Genomic DNA, 15,982 nt, shown 5'->3' on the forward strand with positions numbered 1-15,982 from the left:
GTTGAGTGTCCAAATGTTTCAACCACTAATTGAAAATGCACAGAAGGGGTAATTTTGTGTATTTTGTACATCAATTTATCGGCCATTGTCTTATCACTTAAGATCCCTACCCTGAAATAGGAGGACAAACGCTTGTAGAGTTTCAGAACTGAATAAATGTAGAAAATTGTAAGTAACTGCTTAAATCTTTGTAATAAAGTAACAGGATGTTTGACTGTGTGTTTGTATGTTCTAGCTAACCGCTAGCCGATCAGGTTCTCCTTAACAGAGTAGCTTCTAATAGGTCCCGGGAAGGTTTATAACTATTTTGGGAGGGTATTACCACCCTCCCAAGAGAAATCACAAAAAATCAAACAACAAAAAATTTCCACAAAGACTTTAACACAACATAGTCAATTATTTCTTAAATTTGATATTTAAATTAAAAACAAAAATACATTTAAGTCCCACTAGAGGCCTCTAGGGGGCGTAGCCGCTAGTAAAGGATAAACAAAGGACATACTTACTTTTAGGCCCTAAATGATGAACAGGATCATATAAAAAGTTGTTGCCATAAAAGCTAAAAATCTGCATATTTTAAATAGACCGCACATACATTCAGGTAATGAGTAGATAGTTGCTAGGTTTACCTAACTGTTAAAGGAATCATCATGCAATGTTTAAAATCGATTTAACAACTCTAACATGTTTAAATTAATGAAATTTTAACTGTGGGTTTATATTTCTTTTAGGGGAGGAGTTGTCCCCCACCCCTTTTTATTTTTTTGGGGTATGGCTATTTTTTTCCATGGCGATTTCGATTTGGAGGAACTTTGAGAGGCTACAATTTAAAGGAAAACCATATCAGTTCAGCAAGATCCTTTGGTAGACACACACACATACAGATGGCTCATTATTTATGAAAAAAAACATTTTTCTGCATGAGGTCTCATATTTTGATAAAAACTTCCAGTCTCATTCGTTTGGTCATAAAACTAAGAATGTAACTTTTTATATCCATTTAAAGTCCGATTTTTTGCGCATTTTCTCACTGTGGTGTTTTTTCGTGATTTTCAAGTTTAAAATTTTTACATTAATTTTCAACTTACATACATGTTTTATATATCAAATTAATCCCCCAGATGAGTACAATATAGAAATTTTCTTAAAAATCACAAAAATTATGAATTACAGGGTGTCACAAGAATAATGTCAAAACATGTTTTTTTAACTTTTGACACTAACACACAAAATATTTTGCCCATTTTTCGCATTGAGAGTGATTATCATCCATTTTAAATACATATGAAGTAAATTTGGCGTGGGCACTCCATATTTGGACTCCTGAGAAATTTTTGAAACACCCTGTAAAAGTGATTTTTGCGTCTGTAAAGCTAAAAATTGGTCCAAATTGATTAACTTTCTTATATTGTAATACTTATAATTTAGTAACATGATGTCTGTCTGTTTGCACTGACAGATTTCGCTAAGCGCTGAACTGATAAGGTTCTCCTTTACAGAGCTGAGCAACAGTAAAAACTAATTTTAAAATTCCCATAAAAAGTTAATCAGGGGCTTAATTCAAATTTAGGCTCTGCAGTCTGATTCTACTGGTGTCATAGTATATTTTGATATATGTTTTAAAAATAGGTTAAAAACAGTTTAAGATCTCAATAACTACTGAACTGATAAGGTTCTCCTTTACAGGGTAGCTTCACATAGGTCCTGGGAAGGTTTATAACAATTTTGGAGGAGGGTACAACCACCCTCCCAAGAGAAAAAAAACCTAAAAAATTACCTTCCCTCCCAAAAAAATTAAATAAAATTTTTAAACTAAAATAATAATTGGGTTGGGTGGGAGTTTGTCGACTCCCCTGGCCTCCCCCCTAAACTTTTTTACGTTATAAAAAAAAAATGAATTTAAAAAAAGGTTTTAGGATTCAACTTCCCCCATCCTTAAGTGCCTCTAGAGGCCTCTTTGGGCGTAGCCATTATTTATCTATAATACAAAGTTATATATATAAAGTATTAATTTTTTTCTGAAGCTTGAGATCTCAATAACTTGAGGAAAGCTTCACACATGTCCTAGAAATATTTCTAACTATTTTTAAAAATTTACCCCCCTCCCCTCCAAAAAAATGGGTTATTGAATTAAACTCCCCCTTCCCAAAGTACCCCTAGAGGCCTGTAGGGGCGTAGCCGTTAGTGTTTTTTATATTGAGGAAATTAATTCAGTGAATTACACTTTTTTGTAATTTTGTAAATTACACAAATTTTCATTGGCACTGAACATAGTACAAGCTGGAAAAATACAGGGCTCTAAAGGGATAAGACAATGGCCAATAAGTTGATGTACATCCCCAATGATGATACATAAAATAATCCCTTATGTAGATTACAATGAGTGTATTAAACTTAATCAACCAACTAATCAAAATTCAATAAAAGTCCTTAAAGTTGTTGAGCCTATGAATAAGAAAACGTTATTGTAAAACTTTGGGGACTAGTATAATAAACAGTTCAAAGTCCCCTCCATCCCTGGGAAAAATACTTAATTATCAAGGTCGACAAGATTCTACACACACACATGCACACACACACAAACATACACACACACATACATACACACACACGCACATACAGATGCACACACACAGACACACACACACAGAACACACTACACATATACACACACACACACACACATACAGATGCACACACACAGACACACACACAAAATGAACCAAGTGCTTTAGTTACTTATAGACTTTTGATAAGTTAACATGAATAAACTAAGCTTAGTGAGTTAACAAAATTTAGTAGCAAAACTGCTCTGTAACACAGTGTGTGTCTGTATGTCTAATCAGAGAGAGAGGGGACAATGTGCTGTTAATTACACTAGTCCACAAAAGTTTTACAATAACATTTTCTTATTTAATGGCTTAACAATTTTGGGAACTTTTGTAGATTTTGATTGATTAGTCCATTAAGTTGAGTGTCAACACGTTTCAACCATTGTAAATCTACAGACGGAATCGGCCATTGTCTTATCCCTTGCAATCCCTGGTGTGTTTGTTTGTCTAATCAATTTTTAAACTTTCCTAATTGCACTGTTACAGGAATCATCATCCAAAGTTTGAAAATTTATAGGACATTCTAACATGCATAAATTAACTAAAAGTTAACCATGAAGTGACGTACAAATTGACAGATGCACAGACCATAATTTGAGAAAAGCTATGTGTTATAAAGATTACCAACTTTTTTATTTATTTTTCAACTAGATGCTACGCCCTTAGAGGCCTCTAGTGTCGCTTGATGAAGGGTGGGAGGGGTAGATTTTGACAATCGTTGAAACTTTAGATTTTGTTCTAAAAATATAAAAAATAAATTTTTTCTTGGGAGGATTTTGTGATTCATCATTGGGGATGTACATTAATTTATTTACCCTTGTATGATGTTGGTAATATATTTTTAGGTTTGTTTTATGTTGTATGTGGGTTGCAGCTTTTCAAGACCATTTTCTAACCTAGGTAAGTTTTCAAACCGATTAATATCTGGTGGATTAGAACCGGTTCTCAGCCTTACTATCCGCAGAAAGCTGTCTATAATATGATGCGATAAATGACTTTTACAGTATTGCTTCAAAACCAATTAATATCCAGTGGATTAATAACCGGTTCTCAGCCATACTGAAAAATTATGTATAGCATCGTATTATAACCAGTTTTCTACTAATATACAATTTACAATTTTTGTATAATTAAGGACAGTCCGGTTAGATAACAGTAAGCTTTTTTCTTTAATTTAGTCAGATTTGAATTGTCCTATCAATTTCAAACTTGGCATAGTGATTCCTGTATTAGTTAGGTACGATTTGGAAAGAGTAGCAACTTCAAAATCGTTAACAGAATGTACTTATGTTCATTTAAAACATGTCGATTTTTAATTATATTTGACACTAAATTTTCATATCTTATGAATATCTGATTTTTGGAATACTGATTCCTATTACAACAAGGCACAATTTTATAAGCAAAGCATCTCTATAGTGTCTTAAGCAGTATACTGTAATCAAGTAGTTTTGCAACAAATTTACTAACAATTTTGTTTAGACTTATGCATCTATATTCTGCTTATTCAGTTTTGACACTATTCAGTGTTAATGTTGGTTTGTCCTACCTTTACAGAGCTTTGCTTTTATTGATGTTGTCATCCTTGTGTATTTCTTTAAATTACAAATCATTTTATGTGATTAAATTTTTATGTGATATAATTATTCTATTTATTTGATTTTTGGGAAACTGATTCCCATTACAACAAGGTATAAAGTCAATTAAAAATCATTTTGTTCAGATTTAAAGAGAAGCAATAAATTTTTAAGTGATATAAATATGCTTTTCATTTGGTTTTTAGAAAACTCATTCTTATTACAAAAAGGTACAATGTTATAATCTAGCATCTTTATAATGTCTTAAACAGTGTACTGTAATCAAACAGTTTTGCAACAAATTTACTTATAATTTTGTTTTGACTTATGCATCTATATTCTGCTTATTCAGATTTGTCACTTTTAAGTGATATAATTATCCTATTTATCTGATTTTGGAAAACTGATTCCTATTACCACAAGGTAAATGTCAATTGACAAATATTTCTTTTTAGATTTATTAGAAGCAGTAGAAACAGGATCTACTGGTGAAGTTATCAAGTTATTGGATGCTGGAGCTGATATTGAAGAGAAAAATTATTATGGTAGGCTTTAATCACTGCACACTGGTCTGAAATTGCTTTTTTTTTATCAACATTTTGTTTTCAGCCGTTGTTGGTAAGCTTTAATCATTGGATTCATCTAAAGGGATAAGACAATGACCGATAAATTGATGTACAACCCATATAATGAAATACAATTATCACTTTAGTAGATTAAAATTAACGTTTGAAACGTTTGTACACTCAACTTAATGATCCAACCAATCAAACTTTAATAAATTAAAAGAGGATAAATTTGCATATCTATTACTGTATATCTATAATTCTACTCTGAGCTAATATAACTATTATATATATATCTAGGTGAGTCAATTCTTATTCATGCAGTAAGGAGTGGAAACTTAGAAACAGTCAGACTACTTCTAAAATATGAAGCTGATGTCAACCATATAGATAATAAAGGTTAGTTGCATAATATTATTATACGATTATACCATTTATATATTGTATATTTAGTATATTCTATCTATCTATCTCTTTACACCTCTCTCTGTATATCTATAACTGTACTCTGAACTAAAGAATATATAATGTAACTAATATATTTATATCTAGGAATGACAAGTCTTTTGGCTGCAGCACAGTATGGAAAAACAGAAGTAGTCAGAATACTTCTAGAACATGGAGCTGAAGTCAACCATGAAAATAATTATGGTTAGTTACATAATATTATTATACTATAATTATATAATGTATCTTTAGTATATTCTATCTATCTATCTATAGTCTATTTCTATCTATATATGTCTTTACACTGCTCTCTGTATATCTATAACTGTACTCTGAGCTAAAGAATATATAATATGTATATCTAGGTTACACAAGTCTTATATATGCAGCAGGGTATGGAAACACAGAAACAGTCAGACTTCTTCTAGAATATAAAGCTGATGTACACAATAAAGACAACAGAGGTTAGTTACATAATATTATTATACTATATAGTGTATCTTTAGTATATTCTATCCATCTATATACATATTATATTCATTTAACTCTATATCTATCTATCTCTCCACATATATCTTTCTGTATATCTAGAACTCTGAACAACATAATATATAATGTAACTAATATGTTTATATCTAGGAATGACAAGTCTTATGCATGCAGCAACGAATGGATACACAGAAGTAATCAGAATACTTTTAGAACATGGAGCCAATGTGAACCATAAAGATAAATATGGTTAGTTACATAATAGCATTTTATTCTATATATAGTATCTTTAGTATATATTGTCCATGTATTCATTTATTTATCTATCTCTGCAACATATCTCTGTATATCTATAGCTGTACTCTGAACTAAAGAATATATAATGTAACTAATATATTTATATCTAGGAGCTACCAGTCTTATGGTTGCAGCACAGTATGGAAAAACAGAAACAGTCATACTACTTCTACAATATGGAGCTGATGTCAACCATAAAGCTAATGATGGTTAGTTACATAATATTATTATACTATATAGTGTATATTTAGTATATTCTATCTATCTATCTATAGTCTAAATATTTATCTCTGTATACCTCTCTCTGTATATCTTTAACTATACTCTGAACTAAAGAATATATAATGTAACTAATATATTTATTTCTAGGATGGACCTGTCTTATAGTTGCAGTACGGTATGGATACACAGATATAATCAGACTACTTCTAAATCATGGAGCTGATGTGAACCATAAAGATATATATGGTTAGTTACTTAATATTATTAAACTATATAGTATATCTTTAGTTTATTCTATCTATCTATCTATATATATATTTATCTATCTCTTTACACTGCTCTCTGTATATCTATAACTGTACTCTGAACTAAAGAATATATAATGTAACTAATATATTTATGTCTAGGTGAGACAAGTCTTATGCATGCAGCAGAGAAAGGAAACACAGAAGTAGTCAGACTACTTCTAGAACATGGAGCTCATGTGAACCATAAAGATAATGATGGTTAGTTACATAATATTATTATATTTTATTTGTATATCTTTAGTTACAGTATGTTCTTTCTATCTATATACATCTATCTATCTATATATCTTTTTATCTATCTATCTATCTATCTATCTATCTATCTATCTATCTATATATCTATCTATCTATCTATCTATCTATCTATCTATCTATCTATCTATCTATCTATCTATCTATCTATCTATCTTTCTATCTATCTATCTATCTATCTATCTATCTATCTATCTATCTATCTATCTATCTATCTATCTATCTATATATCTATCTACATATCTATCTATCTATCTATATATCTATCTATCTATCTATATATCTATCTATCTATCTATCTATAAATATATCTATCTATCTATCTACCTATCTATCTATCTATCTATTTTCTTTTTAACTCTCCATCTCTCACTCTCTCTTTTAAACTACGATATAATATTTTTACCCTCTCAAATCTGGAAACATTTTGATTCTAAATGTCTAATTCAAATATAGTTTATGCCAACTTTATAAACTAATAAAAAGTCATATTGCTGACATATTAACAATATTAATAATATTGTAATCATATTATGACTACTTGACTATTATCATTTAACTTGACAAAATTTTGACAGGGTTAATAAGTGTATTATTAAATAATCAATAAATATCATAGGGAACACAGCTCTGGATAAGGCTCTTGAAGAAATTTCTTGGGACACTGAAGAAACAATGAAAGGAAAGAAAGAAATAGCAGTTATACTTAGAAAAAATGGTAAGCTTATTCTATAATTATAAGTATAGCAATCCTTTAATTCAGATTTTCATGAATTCTTTCTATTAGTCACTTACAATTAAGTAATTAGGAGAGATGTAAGGGGCTTGGAAAAATGAAAATATTGACATAAAAATCATAACAAATATATATAGTCTTTAGTTTATTCAATAGGTGTGCAGAAGGGAGGTTATGGGGGTTTTATCCACACCTATTGCAAAAATAAGGAGGGGGGAGGGTAAATCATAAATGTTTTTTGATTTGTCCCTTAAGGTCTTGATAACCACGTAACTAATTAAGTTAAAAATTTTAGGGAAATTCACATTGATCCTAGATGGTTTGAGGCTATTTTAGTTTATTATTTTATGTGGTGATTTTGTATTTTTTTCTTCTTACCCCCCCCCCTCTCTTAAAAAACAAAGCCGGCAGATGTTATTATTAATAATTCATTGCAAAAAATACATTTAAAAAATTTTTGAAAGATTAAACCTTTTTTTAGGAGCAAAGAAAGGAAGTGAGATTGAGTAAAGTCTAAATAAAAAACAACAATATAACAAGGTAAAACATTTTATAAATAAATTCTTATGAAAAGTTTAAAGAAGAAAAGAGTTAGCTATATCAGTGCTTTCACTTATAGTGCCTAGGGAGCACAGATCACTCCACTTCATATTTGAGTAATAGAATTTACAAAGAGAGTCCATTCATTTTTTTATACCAACTTACCTATATATATACATATATATATCTGTCTATTAATTCATTTACTTATCTGTATATACTTATTGTAATTGTATACTTAGCTTATTATCTCTTATATATTTCTCAATTATAAATCTATAACTGGTAAAATTTATAATTTAACTTTCTATCTATAAGTATTTTTATTCATCTAAATATATCTTTATATATATATATATAAAAGGTTAACTCACAAACAAAATATGAATTTTACATATTTATTTAGACATTATAAATTGTTTCGTGCATGTTTGCACTCTTCAGATGTCAATGTAAAATATATATATATGTATAATTGCTTATATGTCTATCTAAGAATCTCAATGAACAGACAAAAAAATCTTTGTTTATAATTTTTAGTTTCTCTATATCTATCTTTGAATAATTCCAGTTTATCTGTTTATATCTTATATCTGTTATTAATTCCAATATTATTTTGATCAATTAATATAACAATTATTTCAGAACAGAACTGCTTTGGGTTAACAGAATGACTACCTACAAATGCTTTATAATCTGCATTTTTTTTTATAAAAATTGATTATTGTATGATTCATGATTTTCAAAATAAGAATATTAAGATTTTAAAGTTTTTTTTACTTATCATTTTAATTTTGTTTCCTAGCTTAGCTACTTTTAATTTACTTTGTCTGTCAGTTACAAGTCTGAAAGAGTTATTTTAACCTTAATCTTGAGTCTTAAAAAGATGCTTTATATGTTCTAAAAGGCTTTATGGTTATTATCAACCCTTGACTCTTAATATGATTTGATACATGTTGGTTATTGTATTTCAGTGTTGGTATTCTCATGCTGAATTGTCATTTCTATTCTATTTTAACTAGGCTGTCAATATCCATGAAGATGCTTAGTTTAGCAGAAGGTCGACTTTTGATTATTAATGCCTGACAAAAATATTTACATGCTTGATGATACAAGCAAAAATCTTACTATCAGAAACTCTGGCAAGGTTCCTAATAAATAAGTCTACAAGAAATTGTTTATAAATTTGTTGGAAAACTGAGTTAATACAGAATATATAGTAAAAAGGCATAATTTTAGCATTTAGCACGATCTTAAGTTATACACACAGACAAACATCCTGTTACTTTTATAATAGGATTACAATACACATTATTACACAATATCATTATTCTGCTGCAAAAAAAAACCCCACAATTTGAAAAATTAAACTTTTGGTGAGTTACAGATTCGTAGTAGGTAAATATAGTGGTATAGATATAAATATTATAAATGCAAATACAGGATGCTTTATATTAACTTGATTACATTTAAGAATGCTATTATGGAGATGTCACACTTTATAATAACCATTAGAGTAAAACACTAGAGGGAGAAAGGGTTAAATAAGTGTATCTCCCTATCGCAACAACCTTGTTCAACCTTTCTATTGGGTCATGGAAAATTAACCAATGGTGTCGCTTATATTAACAGAGAAAGACTAAACTACATAACTTTGTGTCACTTTTGAGGAAGACGATTCCCTTTTCTTCCCCCCTTCCCTTTTTCTTTTCCCTTTATATGACGTCATATAGGAATCGTCTTCCTCAAAAGTGACACAAAAGTTATGTAGTTTAGTCTTTCTCATATTAACACAGCAAAGTAGCAGAAAATAATTAAGAAGCAGACGAAAGAGGTCTTTGAAAAATGAAGGGAGGTAGTTGTCTGAATATACATTTATACTATAGATCTGTTTCATAACCCTAAAATTCGCCATTTCAGAAATCAAATAAATAATACAATTATTTTTATAAAATAAAAGATTAAAATGATCACATGGACTTTCTGGTAACAACTTTTTACATATTTTATTGGAATGTTTAAAAGGTTTTAGACAAATAGGATGTTTCTTAGAATAAAATTACCTCTAATTAAGATTTAGATAATTGGTTGAAAAATTTAAACACTGTTAGTAGGGAGTTGGCTCAACAACTTTAGGGACTTTCATGAAATTTTAAAATTGGTTTGTTGAGCGTCCAAAGAAAATTGTAATCTAAAGAAGGATGCATTTTGTATATGATAATTGGGGTTGTACATTAATTTATCAGCCATTGTCTTATCCCTTTACATACCTGTTTGGTGGTTTAAAATGTAAGATATGTCCATTCGGATTTTATAAGAAAATTTGCGAAAAAAATGTCTCCTCCCTTCCTGGCTGTCACTCTACATTTACTTGAATTAGTTTGCTTGACAATTTGTTAAGATTCGCTTTTATGGATGTTGTCATCCTTGTTTATTTATTAAATATTTTACCTTCGTTGATGCTTATTACATTTTTATTCTTCAGATGCCAATAAATACTAAAATTTAATTTTTAAAGTTCACGGATTTTTCATTTTTTATTTGATGGATTTTTTTACATGTTTAATACTTGAAATATTTTCATCAAATTTAATGTTTAGATAAAACAAGGATTACAACATCCATAAAAACGAAGCACTGAAACAGTAGGACAAATGAACATTAAAACTTGTAGAGTGTCAGAACTGAATAATATCAGAATATAAATGTATAAAGTCATAACTAAGTTTTAAGTGAGTTTTTTTGAAAAACTGCTTAATGCAGGATAATGTGTAAGCACTTACATTTTTGAGCTGCGTATTATAACAATGTACTTTGTTGTCATAGGAATCAGTATTCCAAAATCAGATCAATCAAACGATTTTATCCCATAAAAATTTGCTGTTATAAAAAGTTAAAAATCAACATGTTTAAAATGGACATATGGACATACTGGTAATTATTATAGAGTTGCTACGCTTTCTAAGTCATACCTAACTACTACAGGAATTATCATGCACAGTTTGAAATCGAGATGGCAATTATAAATGCATAAATAAACCAAAAAAGCTATCCGTTACGGACGGACCGACCCTAATTATAGAAAAGCTTCACTTTTAACAATGCTTTAAATATGAATAATTCAAATATTGTTCAAGACAACTTGTTGAAAAAATTGAAATTATAAAATTTGTGTGTCATACATGTATTTTTTTCATTTTCCACAAGCAAATATCAACAGAAAACAAGGATCACAACATCCTTAAAAACTGTAAAATCAGACGAAAAGACAGACAGATATTAACTATTGTAGAGTTTCTCAACTTAATAATAATAATCTGAACTAAATTTATTCTATTACTTTATTAAAAGGATTTATAATATTTTACAACAAATACATTTACAAATTTTATTTAGACCCTTACACTATTTTGCTGATTAACATTGATACTCTGCAAGTGTTAATTTTTGTTTTTCCCAGAGATTCGAATTTATAGATGATGTCATCTGTGTTCTTACTTAGCTTGGGGCATTTTTAAAAAAGCGAAGATTTTCTAAAATGTGGGATGGTTCGTAGTAGTTAGTACGATTCAGAAAGCGTAACAACTCTATGTCCGTAGATCCATTTTAAAGATTTTGATTTATAACTTTTTTATCTACAAATTTTAATGTGATATTATTATCCGATTAATCTGATCTTTGGAATACTGATTCCTAGGACAACGAAATACAGTGTGATTAGCAAAGCATCTATATAATCAAGTCCTAAAATTGTAAGTATGTCTTTCAATATTATCCTGTATTTTTACAATTTTTTAACAAATGTACTTGAAACTTTGTTTCGACTTTTATGCATTTATATTCTGATTATCTGGTTATTTAGTTAAAGTCCGATCGTATCACAGCTTTGCTTTTATGGATGTTGCCATCCTTGTTTGTTTTAAAGCTATGGTTTGAACTGTTATACAAGTAGGTGTATGTGTGTGTGTAGGTGTGTGTGTGTGTCTGTGTGTGTGGGGCCATTGGGCTGTTTATTATTATTTTCATTTGTTGGCTTAACAATCTTGAGGACTTTTAATGAATTTTAATACGTTTGTTCATTCAGTTAAGTGTCAAAACGTTTTAACCACTAATTGTAATCTACATCAATTTATCGGACATTGTCTTATACCTTTAGATCCTTAAAGGAAGCCTGCAAGAAATAACACGCTTTAACTGCTGAAAGACTGCCACAAGAAGACCCAATACCCCAAATTTAAAACCTTAAGCTTCAATAACAAAAAAGTTCTAGGCATTTCAAAATAGCATTTTATGTACAATGGAATTTTTGAAAGATTTTCAATGCTCATAAAAGAAAAAACAATTTTAAATTACGTCGCCTAGACACAAAATTATAACCTTATCTTTGTCAGAAACTTAGATTGCCTGTAACCAATTACATTTTTACAATAAAAACACAACATTTCATAGTCAAAATCTATAAAAAAAATTCGATTTAAATTGCATTTTTAAACGAAAATCATAGCGGAAACAAAGGGGTAAACTAATACAAGCTTAGCTGTGATTGGTTGTTAAGCGGATTCAGCCTTCTAATTGGCTACAGTACATTCGGTACAACGAAAGTGAAACTTAATTTTTTTTAATGATTTTGACTATAAAAATGGGTATTTTTATTGTAAAAATATAATTAGTTACTGGAAACCTAAATTTATGACAAAAATAAGCTTATAATTTTGTTTCTAGGCCACGTAGTTTAATTTCAAAGTTTTCAACATGAGCATTGCAATTCTTTCAAAATTTTCATTGTACATAAAATGTCATTTTAAAATGCCTAGAACTTTTTTGTTATAGAAGCTGAAGGCTTCAAATTTGGGGTATTTGCTCTACTTGTGGCAGTCTTTCAGCAGTTAAAGCGTGGTATTTCTTGCAGGCTTCCTTTAACAGAACTACTCTCCTCTTATTTTGAAAATAAATTGAAAATAAGGGGAGGGGTGATTATTTCTATGTTCTAATAGTAAATCTGATAAATAATTTTCAAGTTTAGCCACGCTGCTGCTGCCACCGCTGGTGGCCAGATTAGGGTTCAGCCACGAACTGTTGGACTGTCGGATGCGTCAGAAATAATAAGAATGATGGTAACAGCAAGGGAAGGGGGGAGGGCGGTACAATGGAACAGGAATCTAAAGGGATAAGACAATGCCAGATAAATCTATATACATTCCCAATGATGATGCACAAAATCACCCTTTCTTTAGATTACAATTAGTGGTTGAAACGTTTGGACATTATACTTAATGAAACAACCAATCAAAATTCAATAAAAGTCCCCAAAGTTGTAAAGCTAAGTCTAATATAAAAATTTGGGGACTATTAATACACACCCCGACTAATAAAGCTAAATAATTCTAAACTAATATTTGGGAGTGGGTGGGGGGGGGGGGGCAGAACTAAAAGAAATCATTACTACTAAGCTTTGCTAAAGATAATGTAAAGGTTTCGTGATTTTTATCCTAATTGTTATATTTTAGATACATAATAACTAAATATCAGCCAATAGAAAAACAGTTGAGGAACTTGGAAGGAAGGGTACAATTGGATGTTTATTACAATAGTTTTCAATAACGTTTCTTATAAGTTTTCTTATTCAGTTGCTTAACAACTTTTGGGACTTTTAATGAATTTTGGCTGGTCTATTCATTTAAATGAGTGTCAAAACGTTTTAATCAATAATTGTAATCTACAGAAAAGGAAATATTTTGTATCATCATTGAGGATGTACATCCTGCCATTGTCCTATCCATTTATATCCGAACAATATCCGAATTTATAGGAACAATCCGGGAAACTTTTTGGTCAGAATTTAGATTTTTGGGCAAGTCTAACCGTCAACTAAATCTTTTGTAAAACTATTCGTAGGTTTATAAAACTACTCATTGTATTAACATAAATAGCGACTATGCCCCTAAAGGCCTCTAGTGGCACTTTAATTTTTTTATATTTAAAATATGTCTATGTTGCGTTTGACGATTATGTTTAAGTTGAACTCTCTTTCTAAAATCGAGAACGTAAGAAAAATTTCGATTTTTGTGATTTCTTGGGAGGGTGGTAGTACCCTCCCTCAAAATAGTTAAAAACCTTCCCAGGATATATGAGAATCTACCCTGTTAAGGAGAACCCGATCGGTTCACCCCATCTTCCTATTTGAGTCTATAGATGTAACATTAATCTAGTTTTAATGAAAATAAAATTACTGAAAATTTTTTGAGCCATCAAATAAGATAATGTAGTTAAAAAAACTTTGGGTATGGGTTTCATTTATAATCCAATGTCCCCTCCCCAACTGTATGTGTATTTACACAGAGAGAGAGAGACAATGGGCTATTTATTACACTAGTCCATAAAGTTTTATAATAATGTGCTCCTTTTCGTTGGCTTAACATTTTTGGGGACTAGTATTTTTTTGACAGGTTGGTTCATTAAGTAGAGTGTTCAAACGTTTCAACCCATAATTTTAATCTATAAAAGGGGTTCCTTTTATCGGAGTCATTGTCTTATCCCTTTAGATCCCTGATTTTTATATATCTATTTATATCAACGTGTTATAGACAGCTTTCCGCAGGTACTCTGCGGATAGTATGGCTGAGAACCTGTTCAAATCCAGTGGAAATACCTGGTTGTCCGCAGCCTGTCCAGCTTCTCCTTCCTCAACTTTACTAACTTTATATCCGTATAATAAAGTAACATGATGACTGTCTGTACCTAAGGATCTCGCTAACCCCAGAACCAATATGGTTCTCCTTTTCAATGTAGCTTTCTTTACTATTTTGGGGGAGGAAAAATATTCTTCTTAAAGAATGCCTCCCCCCTAATAAAATATCAAATTAATTAATGTAGGGTAAGCATAGCAAAGTCGGAAATTTTTGTGTTTTTTTTTTTAAAAGGGAGTAAATTAATATCTATAATACAAAGTAGAATGATGTCTGTCCAACTGTCCCTTAAGATCTTTGTAACCACTGAACCGATCGGATTCTACTCTTCAGGGAATATACCTACTGGTCCTGTGGTGGTTTTAGGCTATTTTCTTAGGGGTGGGACACCCCCAACCCCCCCAAAAAAACTAAAAATCCCTCCACCAATTTTTTTTAATTATTTAAAATAGTGGTGGAGTGGGGTATAAAAGATATAATTATTCCTCTTGCGGCAAAGCCCCTTGAGGCTAGGGGCGAAGCCGCTAGTTATTTATAAATTAAACCAAAATTATCAGAAAGCTTACAAAAAAGTCTATCAGATCCTAAGAGGACGTTTTTCTAGGATCTTGGGAAGTTTGTCAAAATTAAACCTAAACAAGGATGATAACATCCATAAAAGCAAAGCAAAAACAGTAGGACAAACGGACATTAACACTTATATAGTGTCAAAACTGAATATTCAGAATATGTATCAGATTCGAAGCAAAATTGTAAATAAATTTGTTGAAAAACTGCTTGATACAGGATAATAATTATGGACATACTTGCATTTTTAGAAATTGATTATAGAGTTGCTTCGCTTGTAATATTGTAATTTGTTGTCCCAAGAATCAATCAAAAATCAGGTCAATCGGATTATTAGATCAATAAAAAGGTAGAAAATCAATATGTTTAAAATGGACGTACGGACATTTTGGTAATGGTTATAGAGTTGCTACGCTTTCTAAATCGTACCTAGCTACTACAGGAATCACCTTACAATGTTTGAAATCTATAGGACAATTCTAACGTGTCTAAATTAACGAAAAAAGCTATCAGCTTTAGACAGACGTATGGATGGACGGATGGACGTACGGACGGACCGACCCTAATTATAGAAATGCTTCGCTTTTTAAAATACAGTCTTTGGGTGAAGTCAGTAAGTGATTTTTAATCTTGTATAAACCTATGAAATATTGATTAATAAACAGCATGTCACACAAGGTTAT

The 15,982-nt window shown here is 30.3% G+C and overlaps 1 protein-coding gene across 1 annotated transcript; it reads left to right on the forward strand.

Moving 5' to 3' along the window:
• The first annotated feature begins 2,733 nt into the window (after positions 1 to 2,733).
• Positions 2,734 to 8,815, forward strand: LOC145307145 (uncharacterized). The gene is made up of 13 exons (XM_080149504.1): positions 2,734 to 2,780; positions 3,458 to 3,512; positions 4,645 to 4,734; positions 5,056 to 5,154; positions 5,308 to 5,406; positions 5,568 to 5,666; positions 5,842 to 5,940; positions 6,099 to 6,197; positions 6,358 to 6,456; positions 6,618 to 6,716; positions 7,390 to 7,488; positions 7,988 to 8,046; positions 8,692 to 8,815. The coding sequence occupies exons 1-12, from the start codon at positions 2,763 to 2,765 to the stop codon at positions 8,014 to 8,016; spliced, it is 984 nt and encodes a 327-aa protein (XP_080005630.1). The 5' UTR covers positions 2,734 to 2,762; the 3' UTR covers positions 8,017 to 8,046; positions 8,692 to 8,815.
• Positions 8,816 to 15,982: the final 7,167 nt, after the last annotated feature.

The sequence above is a fragment of the Acartia tonsa genome, chromosome 15, assembly GCF_053477335.1.
Source record: "Acartia tonsa isolate MP-2025a chromosome 15, ASM5347733v1, whole genome shotgun sequence".
Classification (NCBI taxonomy): Eukaryota; Metazoa; Arthropoda; class Copepoda; order Calanoida; family Acartiidae; genus Acartia; species Acartia tonsa.